The sequence below is a fragment of the Miniopterus natalensis genome, chromosome 8 (assembly GCF_054644295.1).
Source record: "Miniopterus natalensis isolate mMinNat1 chromosome 8, mMinNat1.hap1, whole genome shotgun sequence".
In the NCBI taxonomy this organism is placed as follows: Eukaryota; Metazoa; Chordata; class Mammalia; order Chiroptera; family Miniopteridae; genus Miniopterus; species Miniopterus natalensis.
The window spans coordinates 39,868,383-39,890,261 of record NC_142088.1 but is presented as its reverse complement, the minus strand read 5'-3'; the positions used below and the strand labels follow the sequence as shown (position 1 = coordinate 39,890,261).

Genomic DNA, 21,879 nt, shown 5'->3' with positions numbered 1-21,879 from the left:
AAATTAAATTAGGCTCTTTAAAGTTTGGGAAGTGTTTCATACTGAAAAAAATCACGTTCCTAGACCTGCAAGGACCAGATCGGATGTGTGCTTTCAGAACTCTGAAGTGCTGCCTGTGAGGTCAAGTGAGTCCTCTCATTTTTATATTTCCTGATTGCAACATGGGCTTTTGAGTGAGACACGAATTTCTAAGTGGTTCGGGATATTCACAGAGCATTAAGGTGATTCAAGACCTGCCAGTTTTTATAAGGGGCCCCGTATCAGTTAGGAGACAAAAAAGTCATTCAAAAGTCAAACCTAGCTTTTATTCTATCACTGGTGTGTTTTTTACTAGCTTAAAATAGATGAGATCAATTTTCTCAGCTAAAGCAGTTTGCCATTAGAAATAATCAACATTTCTGAAGTACCTGGCAAAATAAAAAAGAGCAGTAAGTGTAGTTAAGTAGACTAATCAGAAAAATGTAAGATAGGAAAAGAATTTTCTGTCTCTGACTCTTTGAGGGGACATAGTTGTTACAAAGGAGCACTGAGAATCTAATACAAAGACAACTAGGGATAGACATCAATTGGATTTTAATGCTGGAAAGTTGATTACTCATGAGTAAGAAGACTTACTTCCCAAACGGAGCTGGCAAATTTTAAGTGAACAAAAGCTTCACACAAAACTATGTTAATGATGAAAAGTATCTGTGTTTCTCTTTTGGTGGGAAAGGGTTCTGGTTCCGACCCAAGCCATGCCCAGAGTGCAAGTTACGAAGGTAATATGATAAAACTAAACTGAGTGCTATCACAAACTTTAGGCAAAAAGAAAATCTCTTTTTCTACAAATTTGATTCAGATGGAGTTTCGAATAGGTGAAAAAAATCCACTTATAATCCTAAAAATACATATAATTATAACCAGTATTAAACACGAAGATATAGGCATACTCTCATTTATTTATATGTAAAAGTTCTTGGAATCCTCAACTTCTGAAGAAAATACTATTTTGTACACATATTTAGAATGTTGCAGAACTTCAAACCAAGTTAAACACTTTTAGCACTTAATTCCAGTCCCTAGTAAATGCAGTTACCTCAAAACTAACTTTCTCTTATAAATGGTTCTGTTCTGGAATGTGCAATTATCTATCACATTAGAAGTTAGTGAAAGAAAAATTAAAGAACCTTAAAGGCCTTTAAGTGAGATTTCAAGTGTATTTAAGAAGTCTATGCAATTTACTTTGGAGAAAACTCAAACGCAAAATAGTTGATTTCTTTATACACTAGTAAAATCCCTAACTATCTACTAATCTGTACATTCCTCCAATACAGAAATACAAGAATTTTCACAGCAAGCTTGTCAACTGCACCTGTACCTGAACTTCATTTATGTTTTATTTCGTTTTTAAAAACACTTTTCACTTAGTTTTAGTCTTATTTCTCTGCTGTTTACTACTATTTGTTTGCAAAAGGGTATCTTGCTATAGTGCTCCCTTATCTATGGTTTCGGTTTCCACAGTTTCAGTTACCTGCAGTCACCTAAGTCCAAAAATATTAAATTAAAAAAAATTCCAGAAATAAACAATTAAGGTTTTTTTGTTAATCCTCACCAGAGATACCTTTTCCATTGTTTTTTAGAGAGAGTGGGAGAAATAGAGGGGCAGAGAAATATTGGTGAGAGACACATTGACTGGTTGCCTCCCACAGGCATCCCCACGAGGGCCAGGGATTGAGCCTGCAACCAAGGTACATGCCCTTGGCCAAAATCGAACCCAGAACCCTTTGGTCCGCAGGTCGACGCTCTAACCACTGAGATAAACCGGCTAGGGCAACAGTGAAGTTTTAAATTCAGCGCTGTTCTGAGTATGATGAGACCTCACACTGTCTTGCTCTGTCCCATCCAGGACCTGCGTCATCCCTTCATCCAGCGTATCCACCACTGTGTACGCTCCCTGCCCGTTAGTCACTTAGTAGCCGTCTCAGATATCAGATCGGTTATGAGAGACCACATTTAAATAAGTTTTGTTACAGTATTTTATTATAAATGTTCTACTTTGTTGTTAATCTCTTACTGTGCCTATTAATTAAACTTTATCATAGGTATGCACATATAGGAAAAAATATAGTATAATAGGGGTTGGTACTGTCCTCAGGTTCAGGCATCTACTGGAGTTCCTGGAACACATCCCCCAAGGATAAGGGGGCACTTCTGCATTCGATCCTCAGAAAGAGCGTACTCGAGTTTCTAAATTACATTCGCTACTCAACTAAACCCTGTTTAAACATCCTTTCCTATGTACAGCCAAAGCTCCTTTAAAATCACTTTTCTTTTAATATTTTCTTATTTTTAATATGACAAAGTAATACAGTAGAAAAAAGGGCTAACCGAGGTACGACTCTGCATTCACTGAAATGGCTCTATAACCACAGAGGAGGAAGGGCTGTGGATGGGGACAAGGGGGCTCTTGCAGGAGTGTTAACGTGGGGGAGCAAGGGCGGGATCAGGGACGAGACTCCAGGACTGTCATCATCAGAGAAGGCCAAGTGCCAACTGGTCTCCAAATAACTAATTCATCATTATTTTCTTTCAGAATTTCCTACTACAATTTTAGAAAGTGCTTAACTTATATATACTAAAATTTCAACTGATCTAAAATATTTTGATAGGAAGTATGAAAACAGTTGTTTTTTTATTTTTCAAGGTCTAATCTTTTTAGTAATAAACTTTTACACTCACTACTGAATTTAAAGAAAAATATAACCCACGAAAGACATGAATGGGTTAGTTTTCACAATATTTTCATAAATTCAGAGGAAAGATTAAACACTCTCTTCAATATGGTCAGAACAACAAGAAAAAAAAGTCCCTTAATTTTTGAAGTAGAATTTTTTCCAGCATTATTTTCTTTTTGGTCAGTCACCTATGTTATATCCTTTGTAGCATCATTGCTACCATCCTTCAATAAATGTCTATCTACAAATTAATTAACTTTCTTGAGACAAATCCCTGCTATACTATTCTTCTGACTCCCATGAAAGACTCACTTTTAAGATACAATTGCAGCTGCCCCACATTGCCAGTTCCTGTGTCACACACACGCCTTAAAATTCTGTAATCAGCAACCACCAGGTGCCGTATCGCATTCAGCACACCACAGTCAGTCAATACAGACATCCCCAAACACACCAAGGCTGGTTTTGTCAAATGTTTTATTGAGTGTAGACATCTGGAGTACTGTAAAACATGCATTATCTGTAGATTCAAAAAGGAGCAAGCCACATTGTCCTCACTGTCAAATGTGTCAGGCTTGGCATACATGATGGAGATTAATGAAGTATCATGAGAGTAATATGGTTCCTGAAAAGCTTCCACAATTTGGAGTAGGGTCTTAATCACGTGAAAAGCAAAGCTGTTCACATTAGAGAACTTGCATTTCATTGGAGGTACACAGTATTTTAATTTTTGAAACAAATAAAAATAATTCTGTTTGTAGAAGATTCCCATCCCCCAACTTTGTGTGTGTCCCTTCAGTTTTCAGAAATTTTAATTTTAAAAAAACCATATGCCTTTTGGAAATTGTGTGTTTATCTGAGCAATAACTAAAATCTATTTCTTCTTCGGTTGCTGAGGTGTATTAAACTTGAAGAAGATAATATCTCCATCTTCAACAATATAATTTCTGCCTTGTTGTCTGTACTTTCCAGCGGCCTGCAAAAAGGAAATATAGAGGAAATGGGTTATTATACAACTAAATGCATGAGGTAAATGGGAGGTGCAGATGCAAAAAGGATTAAAATTCCTGGGTCATATATATATATTTTTAAAAAAGAAATATAGGAAGGCATGCAAGTGTAAAACTAGACTTGGAGAGAAGTGAAGTATTCCTGATTTGGGCAGAACTAGATTTTCCATACATACATAATCATAATGTATTCTCCACTAAATCGTTGGTATATATAAATGTAATTATACCAATATCATTAAGTTTCATTACATGCTGTTTATGGTACATTTCTGATGTGTCTGCAAACATCCAGCAAGTCACTGTAACAAAACAGATCAAACTAGGCAGGAAAAAAAGACTAGTTTAAGGCTTCTTTATTTTCTTAAAGAAATTTTGTGATGTCAAAAAGATGGTTTGCTATAAGTACTATCAATTGCAACACACAGATTTTAAACTATTTCTTGTAGGTTTTTATTTAGTCTTGACAATGACCATACACAGTGCTGTGTACTAAAATTCATCATGAAGATCACTGGCATACCTCAGACATCGCAGGTTTGGTTCCAGACCACCACAGCAAATCAAGTATTGCAATAAAGAGAGCTGCCATCTTTTTGCTGGTGGAGGGTCTGGCCTTCAATTTGTAAAAAACATAGTATCCGTGAAGCGCGATGAAGCAAAGTGCAATAAAACAAGGTGTGCCTGTCCTGACTAATAGCCCTAGTTACAAGCAGACTCTAACAGGTTGGAACTGCAAAGAGATATTTTTTTCCACTTGTACATTAGTTGGCAAAGCAACTGATTCCACCTGCTGGTATGCAGATTTAGACATGCAACCGGCCAGTAATTCTAATGCAAACACGCAGTTCCAGAGACCCAGGCTCTCCCCATGGCACAGCACACACACTTCACCCTGAGCACAACAGGCTCTTCAGCATCTACACTTAATACAGCACACACTGACACAGTTCCATGTGACCCCACCATCGACCACTTGCAATGAGGACTCGAGGATCTTTTGAAAAAAATTCTCAAAAGTGTTTTCCTTCTGTTAGAATTTATTAAGAACACAAAACCTTTGCCCAACAAGATCAGTACTTCCCTTTGAACATATTGATAAGAATGTTCAAAGTCAAGTGCAATTATACTAATCAGAAACAACACTAATGAAGATCATACATCTGAAGTTACAATCAACAAAACAGATCAAAACCGTCGTAAAGCATATTTTCAAATATCTAGACTACTTATAAAAAAATCACCTACTAATAATGTGTGCTATTAAAATAAAGCTAATTTTTAAAAAGTCATTCTAAAAGGCACACACACACATTTCTCACATGATTTTTATAAAGACGTGATATACTGAAGGCCATATGCTACTTATTTTGAGAATATAAAGCCCACTGTTATAAAACTATACAATTTAAATCAAATATGTACTGACATGACAAATTAATGTAAGTTTATATACTTTGTTACCACTCAAGTTTACTATTAATTAAAGGTGACAGTGTTCCTTTAAATTCTCTAGAGACCATTTAATCCATTTCCACTGCTATCAGAAACACTGGTTGAAAAAAAAAATCAATACCCATTTGTGAATCTTGAGTATGTATTAAACAAGACACGTCTAACCAGTTCATTTGCACTTGAAAGCAGCCATCTGTAGAAGCCAGCTTTGCCTAAGCAGATATGATTGCTAATAATGTGATATCCCTGTAGACTACAAAGCCCACACAGAGCTATTCAGTATATAGTTCACAGCATTGGCATTAAATTAGTTATGCTGAACTGGTATTAGAAATACATATACATACACACACATATACACAATCTTGCTCTCAAACCTAAAACCTACTTGATAATATGCAAGTAAATATTTGTTGAATAAGAGAACATAAAAACAATTCATAAATACTTTATTTACTTAGAGTTCAAATTTTAAAATGTTAGTTTTAGAGATTAAAAATCACATAAAATACTTAATGGTATTCTAAGCTGAAAATCCAGAAGTCTATCATTTCCGATTTATAGTATAAAAGCTCCCAGCTTATGTCAAGCATTTTAACAAGCAGGAAATATTATTTTATTGCACATTATAAAGTTTCCCTGTTTTGTTAAAAGAACTATTCACAATTTATATATCTTTCAAGTGTATTACAACATAGACAGCTATTAAGGATTGGTGCAGGCTTTCTACATAAAGAGTGTTAAAAAGTATCATCTGATTTCTGAATTCTAATAGAAAAATATCCTTATTTTAATCATCTTTACTGTATGAAAAATACGTATGCCAACATGATGTACCACGCTGAAAAATAACCTGAGAGTTTCAAGTCTAATTAGCATTCCTGACAAAGTTCAATCTCACTATTTGCATACCTATGTATGGATACAGATGACACCACTGGAAAGCTAATGATGTTGTTTAGTTGTAAACTGTAACTTCTCTCACGTATTTTTAAAAAACACAAAATGGCTCTCATTCCACAATGAATCAATTATACCAAGATTCTCCCCCACCTCTTCCTGGGGTTCCAAAAGTTCCATTAAAGTTCTGATGTTCAGTGAACTTTCCAATGGTACCAATGAGAATAAACTAAACTTGAAATAAACTTTTCTGCATTCCTTTCCAATTATGAAACAGTAAACACAAGAGAGATCTCTTTAAATTCTATAGCATTTTCTATGGTAGTCTCCAAATATCAGATTAAATTTAAGATAAAAAAGCCTCACTTCAATGTCAGTTTAATCACTTGACCTGTCTATTGATTAGAGATGATATATCTACTAGATTCTGCTAAGTAAAACCTAATAAAGCCAAACAAGATTAAGCCGAAAAAGAATTTACATTATAAAAAAAATCATTTATTACCCATATATAACACTGCTTTACTATTAGTGGCTGCAAATCAAATTATATTTATTAGCTTAAATAAAGCACAATTTTGGACCTGCCCTCTAGTGTTGAGAAAGCAAATCAAATTCCCAAAGATCTTAAAAAAAAAAAAAAAATACAACCATGCATGAAGTTTCAGTAAGAATAATTTTCTGTCCCTTTCTTTGAATTAATCATAAGCATATAATACTAATTCCATGTTAGATATTCAAATGTAATAAGTATAATTTTTCAGTGGCCATCAGTGAACAAATTTTTGAATTTATAATTACTTAAAACTAGTTTATTTTTTTGTTTTAGAAAAACACAATTCACACATTTAAAAAAATCACCTCAAAGCATATAAACATCTACAGCTCTTCCATCAGCTGATAGTACCACTAAACCCTGATACACATTTTAAAAGATGCTTATTCATTTTAATCATGAGTATCTTCCTGTTAGTAAACATTACAAAATATGAAACTATACTTTCTTACCTTGACTGCATTTTCAGAACCTTCCTCTTTAAAATCTTCGTATTTCATTACTTCAGCCATAATGAATCCTTTTTCAAAATCCGTGTGAATCTTTCCTGCAGCTTGAGGAGCCTTCGTCCCTTTCTTTGAGAGGAAAAACCAGAGAAAATTAATTGCATTTAAGCTGACTGACTGTAAATGTAGAGTTTCTTTTTTCTGATCTGCAGTTGGGGTCGACTTAACCTTAGTTTAATATCAGTTAAGATGTCAGATACACAATTAGTACATTTTCAACACTGGGTACTGTCTGTGTAGCAGATTTAGCACAGACAGGTCAGTAGATATTAAAGAAGCATAGCTCTGTTTTTCCTAACAGTCATCCAAAGTTTTATTGATTTAGATGCAGTGGTCTGGTTTTGGCCTGGGTTTCATTTCGATTTTCTATTCTTCACAGTGGAAAAAATAAGGATTTTAAAGTAACTTTCAAGATGAATTATCAAAGGTTTTAAAAAGATAAAAAGCCTGAAAATTTTCAGCTCATCTAAAGAACATATAAAAATCAATATATAAAGGGGCATTTTAAAGATATTTTCAACAAATCATATATATAATCTGTTTAGCAAATAATTTTGAAATTTTCATAATAAAATTTTTGAGCACTTTACATTATACACCCTGCTTCTGACCATCATGCAGGAAAACTCGAGTTGATGTAGGAAGAGAAATGTCTTATAATTACCTCATATGTTAAATTACAAGGACATACATTCCAGACACACATAACCATGGAAAGAAATCTGAGAAATAATGGTGACCTAAAGACTGCTTAATAAAGCATGTTAAAGTGATAAGAAGTCTGACACTATAAAGCACAGTTTTTACAATAAAAGATGTATTGGGTTAATACGGCTACTCACTGATGCTTACCTGACTAAATATCTTAGCACATTAAATCATGGATACTTACAATCAGTCTTAAGATAAACCAGCTTTCACATTTTCTAGCCCAGAACATGTTATCTTTCCTGTTACACATACTTAGGTTTAAAAGTTATAAGGCTTTAAGATATATAGTAAAATAAACCCTGGCAATTTATTTACCAACTTGGATTTGCTTTGACATTATTTTGTAAGTCTATATAAAAGGACCTTGGTTAGAAATCAATCAGACATTTTTTTATTTATTTTACAAAGGGGAGTGGAGATAAAAGAAAAGTGAATCTCACATTCACACAACACATTTAACATTATGTTGAACTGCCTCCATGTTCCTATCTACATTAGATCAACATAAATGTAACAATAAATTGTAGTAGTCAGTGAAAACAGAAATCAAAGCAGCACTAAAATTAATCATGTAGCATATATTTTAAAAAGCACAATAAAAGAATGAATAAGACACTGAGTATTTCTAAAAGTTCTGACATAATTTTTATATTCTATAACACTATGTGGGACTACATATATTTCAAAATATTTTCAATAGTAACTACCATATTACAATACATTTACATTTAAAAGCAAGCCATTACAGTTCAGTTTCTATTGTCCTCTGGGAATAAATTAGTCATTCTTTCTGGTCCTAATCAGTATACATCAATATTTAAAATACATATCATTTTTAAAGAAGAAAGATTGAATATATAACATTGAAAAAAATAAACACTACCTTTATGAATTCAAATTACAAAAGGCATGAATTATTACATATTGAGTTTAGCTCTTTGAGCCCAACTGTGTATCTATGAAGAGCATAATGATGTCATATTGCTTTTATTGCTGAAAATGTAATCCGAGCAAAGCAAAGGAGGAAAGAACCACCCGCAACCCAAACAAACTTAGCGAATACAAAATGAAAAGCAACATCAATTTCACTGCAGACAAACCCAGTCACACAGATTAAGCAAGCACAATACTGGTGCGTCTTATCTCTGACCACAGGAGGAGGGGAGACAGATTCTACAGGATGAAGAAATTCAGACTATGTAATAGGCAGAATCAATTGTTACCTGCCTCAATCAATGCCGCTCCACTTTCACTGTTCAGCAGCTCACAAATAATTAAAGTTATCCTGGACAAAAACCTCATCTGTAATGACTAGCTAACCGCCACCATGACAAACTTCAAAGTCAGTGATATCAATCTGAATTCAATAGAGTGGAACTGGATATAGCTGATGAATAAGTATGAATCTTACCCTGATGGTCCATGCACGCACTTCATCTGGGCCTGCAGTGAAAAAGTATTCTAGTTGGAGTGCTGCAAACCCAGCCTTAATGATCTTTGGCAAAGCGCTGAAATAAAATGAAACAAATTCACTCAACATATAAGTTGATTGTGCCAGAGATTGGTATAGAGCTAAAATTATTCATTTCAAGTAGAAAATGTTAAAGATATTAGTAAATGGCCATTCATCTTTCTAATACACTTGAAGAGGTCAGAAAGCATATAACTATTTCTAAAAAACCCTTTTAAAACTGGTCCTAATTGCATTAGTCTGAATATATCATTCTGAATTGTTTACTATAAAAAAAGAAAAATCTGATCTACCCATTCTATGATTATTTCCTCCAATATTAATTATTTCCAGGATGTGGGTCATGAAAGCAACATTATTTGATTGAAATCCAATGTTTAAACAATATATTAACAGTTACTCAGAAAAAATTCAGGCAACTGATTCACCCTTTCCCCTCCCCCACTGAACATGACGAAAGAGTTTTGGCGATCATTCCTTCTCAAAAATATACATAACTAATACCTATGTTATAATTAAAACACTGAACGGAGATGACAGATGACAGTTAAAAACTTAATTTAAAATAAATCTTTTCACTCTGTCTCATGGTAAAGAAAGGAGAAGATTCCCTCTTTATAATGGTAATTACTCTGTCATTTATTATTCTATCAGCGCAAGCAATTAAATTACTGCAAGGAAATAGTTGATAATAAAGTGTAGGGAAAATGAATGCTAAATTAACCTTTGTGTCATGTTCGCTTCCAGATACTTCTGTCTCTCCTCAGCACTCAATTCTTGCAACTTGAGTTCCAAGGCCCCACTAAAAGGAATGACCAAGGCACCTGGGTCACACCTGTCCACCCACTCTTTAATTTTTATCAACCTGTAGACAAAAAAGGGCACAACATTATCTTGTAGTGCATGCATGACTGTACCACATTCATTATTATCAAGTAGCACATACATATTCATAAGAATTGCACGGTTTTATGATGCCATCTTTTTGTGTATAGCTTTCCAAGGTCAAGGCATTAACAGGCAGCAATTGCTTCAGGTATACGCCATAATATTTTACTGTAATCTAGTTTTTCTTTAGCACATTATCTATAGAAACTATTACACAAACATCTTAAAACTTTTAAAAGTTACACTAAATTTGTTCAGTGTTAACACCTGTGCCCTTGAAAATCTAAATTTTATAATTTATTTTCCTTACTTTACAAAGTAAAATTTTAAAAAACAAAAAGTTTGTATAGAAATCAGACCTAAAAGTACCAGCTAATTTTGAAGAGTCTTTGCCAAATAATTTGTTTCACCCAAATATCTATGTACCTGGTTTAGTTCCTTCTTAGACTAACAAGGGCTTACATTTGTATTGTTTTTGAGGGAGAGCTTTTCTAATCAAAACAAGTATGTCCAGAAATACAGATTTACAAACCTAGTTGGTTATGTACACACTGCTCTTATAAATCTCACTTTTGTAGGATCATAAGTATAGCACTGCAGAGGAAATAAATTCCTTTGAATTGAAAAGGGGTTGAAAAACGAAGTCAGTTAGGAAATTGATACCGAGTGTTACTTAAGAAGATGACTTGATTTTTTTCTTCTTCCAGAGCATAGGGTATTCTGACAAAGTAGTAGTTAGAACATAAGTGAAATAAGTGTAGTGAATATATTAACTAGGTTCCGATGCTACTACTCTGCTATCTTTTTATCTTGGGCAGGTTACTGAACCTTTCTAAGCCTCCGTTTCCTCATCTATAAAAATGGGGATAATAATAGTACATATTATATTGTAAAGAACCTAAAAAATAATGTAAACAAATATTAACAGAAATAATATCATTAACTTTCATTCTCAGATAATCATAGTGTGCATGCCTATAATTCTGGAATAGAACTGAATATAGATCTCATAGAAATTTGTATTAATGTATACCATGCAGAACTCCACTAGTCTCCCACATTTAGACCAAGGTTTTAATAGCTACTATGGCAAAAAAAAAAACAAAAAAACTGTGGCAGGAATCCTTGAAGTAATCAATGTTAAGGTCACTTTAGGGGAAAAGAAACACAAGAATTAAATTACAAATTCATTAACACTCACCTATCAAAGAAAATGGCAGAGAATCAGAGTTATTAGAAAATTTAAAAAAATATATATGGCCTACTGAATAGGGTTTAGGATGGGATAAAGAAATGAAAAATTCACAATACTTTGTATATGCTTGTTTTACAAGGCTAATCTAGAGTTTATTTATTTAATGTGTTATCAGTGGTTCTTGCTCTTCATAATTTTTTTTCCTTTTGGTCACATCCTTAAAATAACAGACCAACCCAGTAAATACATGAATAAAGATTTGTCTTAGTGTCCTTTAAAAAAGGAAATCCAAACGAGATACTTTCTTAGCCAAAATGATAAAGGGTAAGTTAATGAAAAAAAGGGAAAATTTATATCAACACTTCGTCTATACTAACATTATGAGATTCTAAGTTACTTCACAGACTTATACTATTCAAACAAAACTACATTAAAATGTAACATACATTTATTATACAAGTCAGATATAATCAAGTATGTAATTTTAAAAAAATCACGTACCAAATATAGATTCAATGAAAGTTTAATAAAACAAACACATGTAAAAGGATAATATAAAAATATCACATACACTTTGTTTCATAAATATGGTCAATATAACAAAAAAACCCACTAGAACTGTTATGAAACAATAAGAAATAATTACTTTGGCTAAAACATCAATTCAGAATAACAATAGTTCTACCCTGTCATTTTAACAGCCTTTCCTGCGGAGTCCTCAGAGGGATTATTTGCATTCCTCAGGTGTTCTATTGTACAATTCAGATGAATAAAGACTTACAAATCATTCCTCTACCGCCAATGTGAGACTTTGATCTGGTGAATACACCATTGTACCTTAACTATAATTGGCAAAAACCTGACAGTGTAGAGCATCACAAGCTCAATAACAAAGGAGAGTATCTCAAAGTGTTGACAGATGATCTTCATAATGCAGAAGCAGAGCTGGTACATTTTAGCAATAAATGAGCACTGAGGTCTAAAGGTCTCTAAAGTGACTGACATCAGACCTGCTACAGCCTCACTAAAGAAAAAGGTACCGTAGCACTCTCCGTAAAGTGAGTTAGGTTCTTTGCCTGCAAGCTTCACTTTTGTGACTTTCACTGTCATAGAAAACACAGGGAAGATGAAAAGTGAGGTAGGTTCTTTGGTTGTCTGCTTTACTCTTGTTACTTTTACTATCAAACAAAAAAGTGAGACATGTCCCAAAGTGATTTTTAATTACATATTTGAACTAAGCCATGGGTAATTTAAAAAATATGAATCAATTTCAAGATTACTGATTTAAATATATAACACAACTATTAAGTCTGATGGTCACAACAGTGTGATAATGAGGCCAAGATCACAAGTTTGAACCCCATTGGGACCAGTTACCTTTTGCAGAAAAATGTCTATTCTATTGCTACAAACCATACCCCAAACTATAGTTAGTCATCTCAAAAATGTGTGCTACTGGCACATGAGGGATATGGAAAAATCAAAGTTGAGCTCAGTATGACTACTAAAAAAACAATTTCAAGTACATTCTATCAAAGTGACTTAATAATATACAAATGCTAGCATGTCTAAAGAAAACTATGCAGTTGTTAGTGATTGAAATAATAATGTTATAGAATATCAAATTATGAATGGAGAAGAAACAGTAAAGACAATATGCTCCCAAGGAGTTCAACTGTAAAGACTTTCTTAGTATGTATTCATTTTACAAATTTATACGAATAGATTAGCGTAAGGGGATCCATCCTTCTCTTAAGGAGCCAGAGCCACACTGATTTCCCCAAAGTCTTAGGAGTGACAAATGGGAAGAGGAACTGCCATTAGTTGTATTTTTCTCCCTAGTAATAAAGCAAAAGGACAAAGCAGGGACAATCAGTTTTAAGACTAAAAGGGTGATGCTTTGAGATACACTGGTTGTGATCTGTTAGATTCTTTGGCAGAATGAGATCTTTAATACTAAGTTAGTATTAGATTTCCCAAAGACTGTGTCTCAAATTTACCTTAGGTTTTATAATCTGATTTTCTTAGTCTTGAAATTCCACATTCTGTAATTTGATTTTCCCAGGGTTAGTTTACATTGTTTGTATTTCTCTTTCTAGATACTAATTTTATTTCTAAAAATTCTATTTGTTTCTCTTTCAAATATACCTGGGTGTGTGTGTTTTTTGGTAACATTTTACTCTTGTTTAATGAATTCTTAGTCCCTTTCAATCTCTTAAACAGGTTAATTCAAAAGGTCCTTTTAGACTACTCTAATTACTTCTAGTTTCTCGGGAGTATGACCCCACCATTTGTCATCTGCTAACCTCTCACAACAGTTGGTTCCTGTGTATGTGCTGTGTTGTTTTGGGGTGTGTGGTCATTTGGCAGCAGCTGTTATGTTCCAAGGGAGTCTGTGGTCCCCTAGTTGTTGAGATGTATCTATGGGATAGTTTTATGGTTGTTGCTTCTAAGGAAAGACCTATGGAGTATCTTAGACTCTAAGGCTTAGTATTGGCACTAGGTTATTGGTAATGCAAATTAAGGCCCTCTACCTCTTATAGCACAGCCCACGTCTTTATTTATTTATTTATTTATTTATTTATTTAAATACATCTATTGATTTCAGAGAGAGGGAAGGAGATGGAGAGAGAGAGAGAGAAACATCAATGATGAGAGAGTCACTGATCAAGCCCACAACTGGGGCATGTGCCCTGACCAGGAATCGAACCCCCATCGCCTGGATCCTAGGTCGACGCTCAACGGCTGAGCCACGCCCGGCCAGGCACAGCCCACGTATTTAATTTCCTGAGATTAACAGTTTCTTCCCTAGTTCAGAAGGGGTGGGAGCGGTGGCATTTTTTAGTATCTGTTCATGGAAAGGATAGCTTTTTCCATCCTTTTATGGACGTAACCCCTTTCTAGGTTTTACGGGTGAGCCTTGCTCTAGCAGCAGCTGTAGCATGGGGCCTGTGCCTGGACTCTCATTCCTATATGGACATACAAGCTCAGTTTCTCCTGAGGTCCGTACACTAATCGACTCACTCTCTACTGTCTCTAGGTCCTCTTTGGTTTGGGTCTCTAGAGAATTCTTTTTCTTGCTTTTAAGTCCTGCTCTGTGTTCTAAAAGTACCACACAATCATCAATACCACCCTTTTCTGGTTATTTTCTCCAGTGTTTCTATATATTAGAAACAAGAGGAGAATTTCTTGTATTGGTTTAGTCCACCACCTTAACTCAAAGCTCTCCATACTAGAGTTAAACCCTTCATTTCACCGTGTTCTAATACAATAGCTTTCAACATTTTTTGACCATCACCCACGGAAGAAATCGATTTTATACTTGACTCAAACATATGGTGCACAGACATTATTTTCATATACATATCCAAACTGATACAGGTTTCACAAAACAGTATTTACCTCTATAATGTGAAATAAAATAATTCCAATTGTACCATTTGATATTTTGCATAAAACTAAATTCTTGCAACTTAAAATAAGCCCCTGAAATAGTTGTCTCTAATATACTTTAATAAGAGCTTTAATTTATTCTTTTCTACATTTCATGTCCATCTAGCCATTCAACTACCTTCAGCTACTCAAATTCTGATTATATTTTCTAAAAATCCTTTAAAGATAGCTCAATCCGGCACTAAAGCCGAGTTACATTATCATTTATATCTTTTATTTATCTATCTATCATCTACTTTTTCAGAGAGAGTGGAAGGGGGGAAGAGAGATCAGTGTAAGATAGACACATCAATTGGTTGCCTCCCGCAGGCACCCTGACCAGGGCTGGGGATCAAGCCTGCAACTGAGGTACATGCCCTTGGCTGGCATCGAATCCAGGACCCTTCAGTCTGCAGACCAAAGCTCTAACCACTGAGCAAAACTAGCTAGGGCATTATCTATCTCTTTATTGAATACTGGAACTCTCTCAAATCTGCTTATTCTACTTTGCAACATCAAAGTATATTTAAAACCTTTGAAGTTGTTACATATGGTAATGTTAGGTCTTATACACACTTTGCATAGTTTTGTGTGTGAATCTAGGTCTTGACTCTTTAAAAAAATCAGCAGTGATATCTTGTTTCTGATTGAATATAACTGCTGGAAAGAACCATATGTCAATATTCAGAAAATGATGCAACTTACATAAAGGAGGATCCAGAGCTGGTTTATTCAGTGACTTGGTATCATTTGGTCAATATTATTAAGGACCTGACCTTTACTAAACGAGTTCCCCTCTTGTTGTTCATGGTATGGGTGTACCACAAATCCAGGGGGGCACGGATAAACACCAAGTCATTTCTAGTCTCCTTCTTTACTAGAAATGAGGTTTACTCTCATTTGTATTAAAACTTTTCAGTGTCCCAAAGGATGACTTTAAAATATCACATTCCTCTTTTCCAATTTCCAAATATGATCACTACAAATTAATGTCAATTTACAGTATTCTGAAATAAAACAAAAGAGAGAGTAAGGCTTGCTCTGGCTGGGTGGCTCAGTTGGTTGGAGGGTTGTCTCGTACACCAAAAGGTTGTGGGGTTCAATCCCTGGTAGTGGCATGTACAGGAGGCAACCGATTGATGTTTTTCACATGGATGTTTCTCTCACATCAATGTTTCTCTCTTTTCCCCTTCCTCTCTCTCTAAAATCAATAAAAACATATTCTCTGGTAAAAATTAAAAAAGGAGACAGAGGAAAAAAAAAAGGCTTATGGAAGGTAATCTTCAAGATGACAAATATTATTTAATCAATCTACTTATCTTACAAATGGCAATAAATAATACTGGAAACCTGCACAAAAAGTAATAGCACAAACAGTATACAAACTAAAATATATACCATAAACAATATTCATTCAAAGTAAGAAAAAAACTAGCTCTAGAAAAATCCAGAATTCCCAACTCTTAAAAAATTCTTTGTTTGGATAAAGTTATTAGAATGGGTTTATTAAGGAAGTCGGGGGGGGGGGAAGGGAAGGAGAAATACCAAAAGAGTAATTTCTAGTATAACTGATTAGTATCTGGAAATGTACTCCCTCTTCTAAAAGAGACCCCTACCTTTGATGCATGTAATAAACGTCACGTTTCAGTGTCTTATCCGACTTCATGGAGTTATACAGAATAACAATTACAACTCTGCTCCTCAGAGTGTGGTCACATCACTTGGGTGCTTGTTAGAAATGCAGAATCTCATAATCTGCATTTTAATCAGATCCCCAGGTATTTCTTATACATGTTAAACTTTCAGAAACACTGAACTAATAAAGGACCTTGAAAATAAAAGCACATTAAATGAAAATGTCTAAGATAACTCTGAAGACCAACTGGTAACTAAGCAGATGCTGACAACCTATCCCACTAGTATGAGAGGGGAGAGAATAATAGAAAAAGTCCTGTTTACATCTCCCAGGTTCAAAAACCAGAAGAGGAAAAAGTCACTAGAATTTCTGGAAGTGCAAGAAAAATGTTTGCTCTGAATCCCCTGCAATGTCAAAGAAGTTTTAGATTCACAGTAAAAATAATTAATTTAGACAGTTCCTTACTTTATAAGACATAATTATCTCTCTCACATTCTAATAAGCCTCTATACCTAGAAAAACCTCTGTAGTAAGTTAGCTTTGGAGCCTAGATTCAAATGATAAGAAGTGATTCCAGCAGAGAGGACTTTTGTGAAATCTGAATTCGTAACAAGTAAAAAGGAGATTACCACAAATTGTTATAAGGGCCTCACAGAACCACTGTCTGGAAAACCCCATTCATTTTGTAGTTACTGTAATAAAATGGCATTTGTATACATACATAAATACATATATATGTATATGTTTGTGTATATATAAAAGAAAAATTCTGGAGAAATGCACATTCCTTTTGCAGCAAATACACACTTGGTTGCAGGCTTTCCGTTTCAAGGATTAACAAGCTTTCTGACTAATGGCAACTGGAAGGTTATGAGGAAATTGAAATGATAGGTGTTATGACAAGCAGACAACCTTAAAAGCAAATTAGAAAAACTGGAATATATTTATCCCAACACCTTGGGCTCACCATGACTCTGGGAATTCTTTAACTCTTACTATACTTTAAAGAAAGATAAGCAAAGATGATACATGCAATTAATCTATGTAACATGTAACAACTGTATGGAAGTAGTTTCTACATTCAATAAAAAGGCCCCCTTATAAAAATGTTTTGCCATGAATAAACAAGAGGGAAACATCAGGGTGAATCTTACTGAGTTTGAGTAAATCATAGTAACCCCATTCTCCAGCTGGCAACTGGTTTGAGGGTAGGCACAGGAACCAGTTCTGGTCAACGGGGCAAAAGGAAAAGCCTAGGAAAAGAATCCAAAAGGTTCCCTTTGGCTCTTAAAAAGAGGAAAGAGTCTCTGCTGTCCACTCTGTCTGGATCTTACCCCTGGAATTCCAGCATTTTGTGACCTAAAGAGTGGAAGTGGGGAAAGATGAGAAAAAACCTTTTTCTTGACAAACTAACCTGCATCTTATTACATACTGGGATTGTCTTTATTTGTAGCTGAAAGCATTCTGATAATCCTCATTTAAGTATATGACTGCAGCTCCTCTTAACAATGGTTTAACTCCAATTTATTCTTTAAGAAACCAGTTCCTGCAGAGCTTTCCCTGAGCTTCCATATGGATAGATGCTTTTACTACACTGTACCCTATACTATAAATTACCCATTTTCTTGTTTATCTCCTTCTACTACACACTAAAACTAAAAACTTCTTGAGGTCAGAAACTTGTCATTGTTCCCTGATAGTATCTACAGAACTCTCCTAGCACAGCACCTGGCATATAGTGGACGCTCAAACATTTTCTGAATGAGTAAGAAGGTGGAAAAGCTTTAGCTAATAACTAGCTGAGTGACCACAAGGCAGTATTTAAGGCCCCTTAGCTTTAATTTATTCATCTGCAAACTACTGAGTAGTTTTCAAACTGTTCTGGGTTCCCTAAAGATGCTTCCAAGGTGCTGGGAGGAGAAAGGACAGAGAGCAAGGGAGGAAGAAACAGGGAGGTTCTGCACCCTCCACTCTTGCATTTCAACCAGAGCTGCTTCATTCCTTTTTTTTTTTTTTTTTTTAAAGATTTTTAATTGATTTTTAGGGGGAGGGGGAGAAACATTGATGTGAGAGTGAAACATGGACTGGCTGTCTCCTGCACGCCCCCTACCAGGGATCGAGACTAGAGCCCGGACATGTGCCCTGACCAGGAATCAAACAGGCAGCCTTTCAGTGCATGGGTCGATGCCTAACCACTTGAGCCACACTGGGCAGGCGGTAATTATACTTTTAATTTTAAAAGAGACCTCCATACTGTTTCTCATAGTGGTTACTCCATTTTTCATTCCCACCAACACTGTATCAGTGTTCCAATTTCTCCACATCTTTGCCAACACTTATTTCCTTTTTTATAGCGGCTGTGAAATGATTCAGATCTCATGGTTTTGATTTGTATTTCTCTAATAATTAGTGATGTTGAGCATCTTTTCATATGCTTGTTGGCCACTTGTATATCTTCTTTGGAGAAAAGTCTATTCAAGTCCTCTACCCATTTTTAAAATTGGGTTATTTGGTTTTGTTATTGAGTTGATGTTAGAGTCACAAAAATTAAAGTGGACCAAAGACCTAAATGTAAGAGTTAAAACTACAAAACTCTTAGAAGTGAACATCTTTATGACCTTGGATTGGGTAAGTTTCTTAGACATGACACCTGAAGCACAAACAACCAAAGAGAAAGTAAATTAGACTCTAACAAAATTAAAAATTTTGTGCACCAAAGACACTATCAAAAAAGTGAAATGACAATCCACAGAATGTGAAAAAATATTTGGAAATCTTTATCTGATAAAGGCCTAGAAGCCAGAATATATTTAAAAACTCAATAATAATTACAATTTACAACTCAATAATAAAAAAAACAATTTAAAATGGGCAAAGGACTTGAACACATATTTCTCCCAGGAGGATACACAAATGGCCAACAAGCATATGAAAAGATGTTCAATATCACTAATCATCAGAGAAATGTAAATCAAAATCACAGTGAGATACCATTCCATACCCATTAGGATGATTATAATGAAAAAGATAAAAAATAGTAAGTGGTATATCCATACAATGGAATGTAATTCAGCCATAAAAAGAAATGAAGTATAGGTGACTCCTGAACTGGGTTTGAACTGTGTGGGTTGACTAACACAAAGATTTTTTTTTTTAAAAAAAAACAAAACACTGTAAATGTATTTTCTCTTCCTTATGATTTTAATAACATTTTCTTTTCTCTAGCTCCCTTTATTATAAGAATACAGTATGTAATACATATAGCATATAAAATATGTATTAATTAACTTTATGTTACTGGTAAGGCTTTTGTTCAACAGTAGGCTATTAGCTATTAAGTTTTAGGGAGTCAAAAGTTATATGCAGATTTTCGCTGCATGGGGGTCAGCAACCCTAAACCTCACATTGGTCAACTGTATTGATACATGCTACAATATGGGTGAACCTTGAAAATGTTATACTAAGTAAATGAAGCCAGACACAAAAAGTCACTTAAATTATGATTCAACTTATATGAAATATCCTCAATAGACAAATCCAAAGAGACAGTAAGTAGGTTAGTGGTTGCCAGGGGCTAGGTGGAGAAGGCAACAGGGAGTGACTATCAATGGGGACAGGGTTTCTTTTTGGGGTGATGAGTATATTCTGGAATTAGTGGTGATGCTGGCACAACATTATGAATATACTGAAACCCACTGAAATTGTATAAAGTCCTCACCTAATGTTGTCAATAGGTTCTTGGAACTGTGGTGAAATGCTATATAACAAAACCAATTTTACCAGAAGTTAACTGATATAAACAAGAGTTAAGTTCCTAACGGCATCTCATTAACGTAACAAAATGATATTGAATGAAATCTGCTGTATGAATTTTATGTATGTTAATTATCTAAAAAATAAAAACCCAAAGCTAAACTGAGAATTTAAAGATAAAAACAAATATTCCACACATTATGATCCTATGTCTCACCTTCCTGCAGAGAGAGTAGCGATCAATAGGAAAAGCAGAGAATTGGAGCAAGGCAAATATCAATTCAAATTCCAGCTAAATTGCATAGTAACTATAAGATCCTAGGAAAACCATTTAAGCTTCCTGAACCTTAGTTTAATCACCTGTAATACAAATAATACCTATCCTCACACTTAAATATAGTATTAAAGTGCCTAGAACACAGGAGGCCTTCAAACATTAGCCCCCAATCTTAGCTGTCTCCTATCAGTGAGTGGGGTCATTCATTCTCAATAATTACTGAAGAGTTAAAAGTACTGTTAGACTGCCTGCAAGTAGAGAATGAGAGCTTTTTTAAAAAATCAGGTCTGCCTGGCCGGGCGTGGCTCAGCGGTTGAGTGTCGACTTAGGATCCAGGCAATTGGGGTTCAATTCCCGGTCAGGGCACATGCCCGGGTTGTGGACTCGATCAATGACTCTCTCATCATTGATGTTTCTATCTCTCTCTCTCCCTCTCCTTTCCTCTCTCTGAAATCAATAAAAAGATATATTTTTTAAAAAAATAAAAAATAAAAATCAGGTCTGTATTTCTGGGAAGTCTTGCCTAACCGACTCTATACATTATGTGTACTAATAAGCATTACGCTATATCTTGGGAATGCAACTTTGAAAAAAGGGGTGTAGGGAGGGGAGGAAAACATACACAATTATAAAAGAGCTTAAGATATGACAGGAAGTAATGAGCCACAGCCATAATGAGGAGAGGGGTGCACTATCTCAATTAAGGAAGATTTTGATCTCATTAAAACCAGGGATTTTAGAAAAAGAAACCAATACAATTAATGATTTTCCCCCCCAGTTATATAATTATAACATTTTCTCAAGTTAACTTAGTTAAAATAGGAAAAGCAGAACAGGAAAGAACTTTCTTCAAGATACAGCGGATATTCTGTGGTGCCAGTAAAAAAGTAAGAAACCCCCAAGGGAAAGATAAAAATGGGTATGCACATCAGAGTTTATTTGCAGAGACCCCCTTTACCAAACAGATCCTTCTTCCTGAAGTTGTTCCTAATTCAGCCTCTGAAGGGTGCTTCCATATTCCAACAAAAGGGGCCCATTCCCTCATGATTGTTTATCCAAATTCTCTATTTACCATATAGGTTCATAAAGAAGCAGACACAAAAGGATACAAACCCAAGGCAGTCAGTCATTATGAAAAGGGCAAGTCACTGTTTCTGTGTCTTTGGAGAAAAGGGATTTGGGGGTAGGGAAGAAACAAGCAGTACTAAAAGAGAAAAGCTCTTACGCAAACTTCAATAGTTGCATATAGGAACATGCAACTATTCTTATTAACACATTTTCAGCAGTGCTACCTGGAACCATGTTAGAGAAGTGAAGTGTCTTTTCCCTACTGTGTGGTATGCAATCTTGGCAAAACTTCCAGCTGCTTGTAAAA

The 21,879-nt window shown here is 34.8% G+C and overlaps 1 protein-coding gene across 1 annotated transcript in view; it reads right to left on the bottom strand.

Moving 5' to 3' along the window:
• Nucleotides 1-3,173: 3,173 nt before the first annotated feature.
• Nucleotides 3,174-21,879, bottom strand: part of OLA1 (Obg like ATPase 1) — a 121,396-nt gene continuing 102,690 nt past the window's right edge. The window contains exons 8-11 of the mRNA XM_087819766.1: nt 10,048-10,188; nt 9,264-9,360; nt 7,088-7,210; nt 3,174-3,690 (exon numbers count right to left, since the gene is read on the bottom strand). Of these exons, the coding sequence (XP_087675892.1) occupies nt 3,589-3,690; nt 7,088-7,210; nt 9,264-9,360; nt 10,048-10,188 (463 nt within the window). The 3' untranslated portion in view covers nt 3,174-3,588. The remainder of the gene's footprint in view (nt 3,691-7,087; nt 7,211-9,263; nt 9,361-10,047; nt 10,189-21,879) is intronic.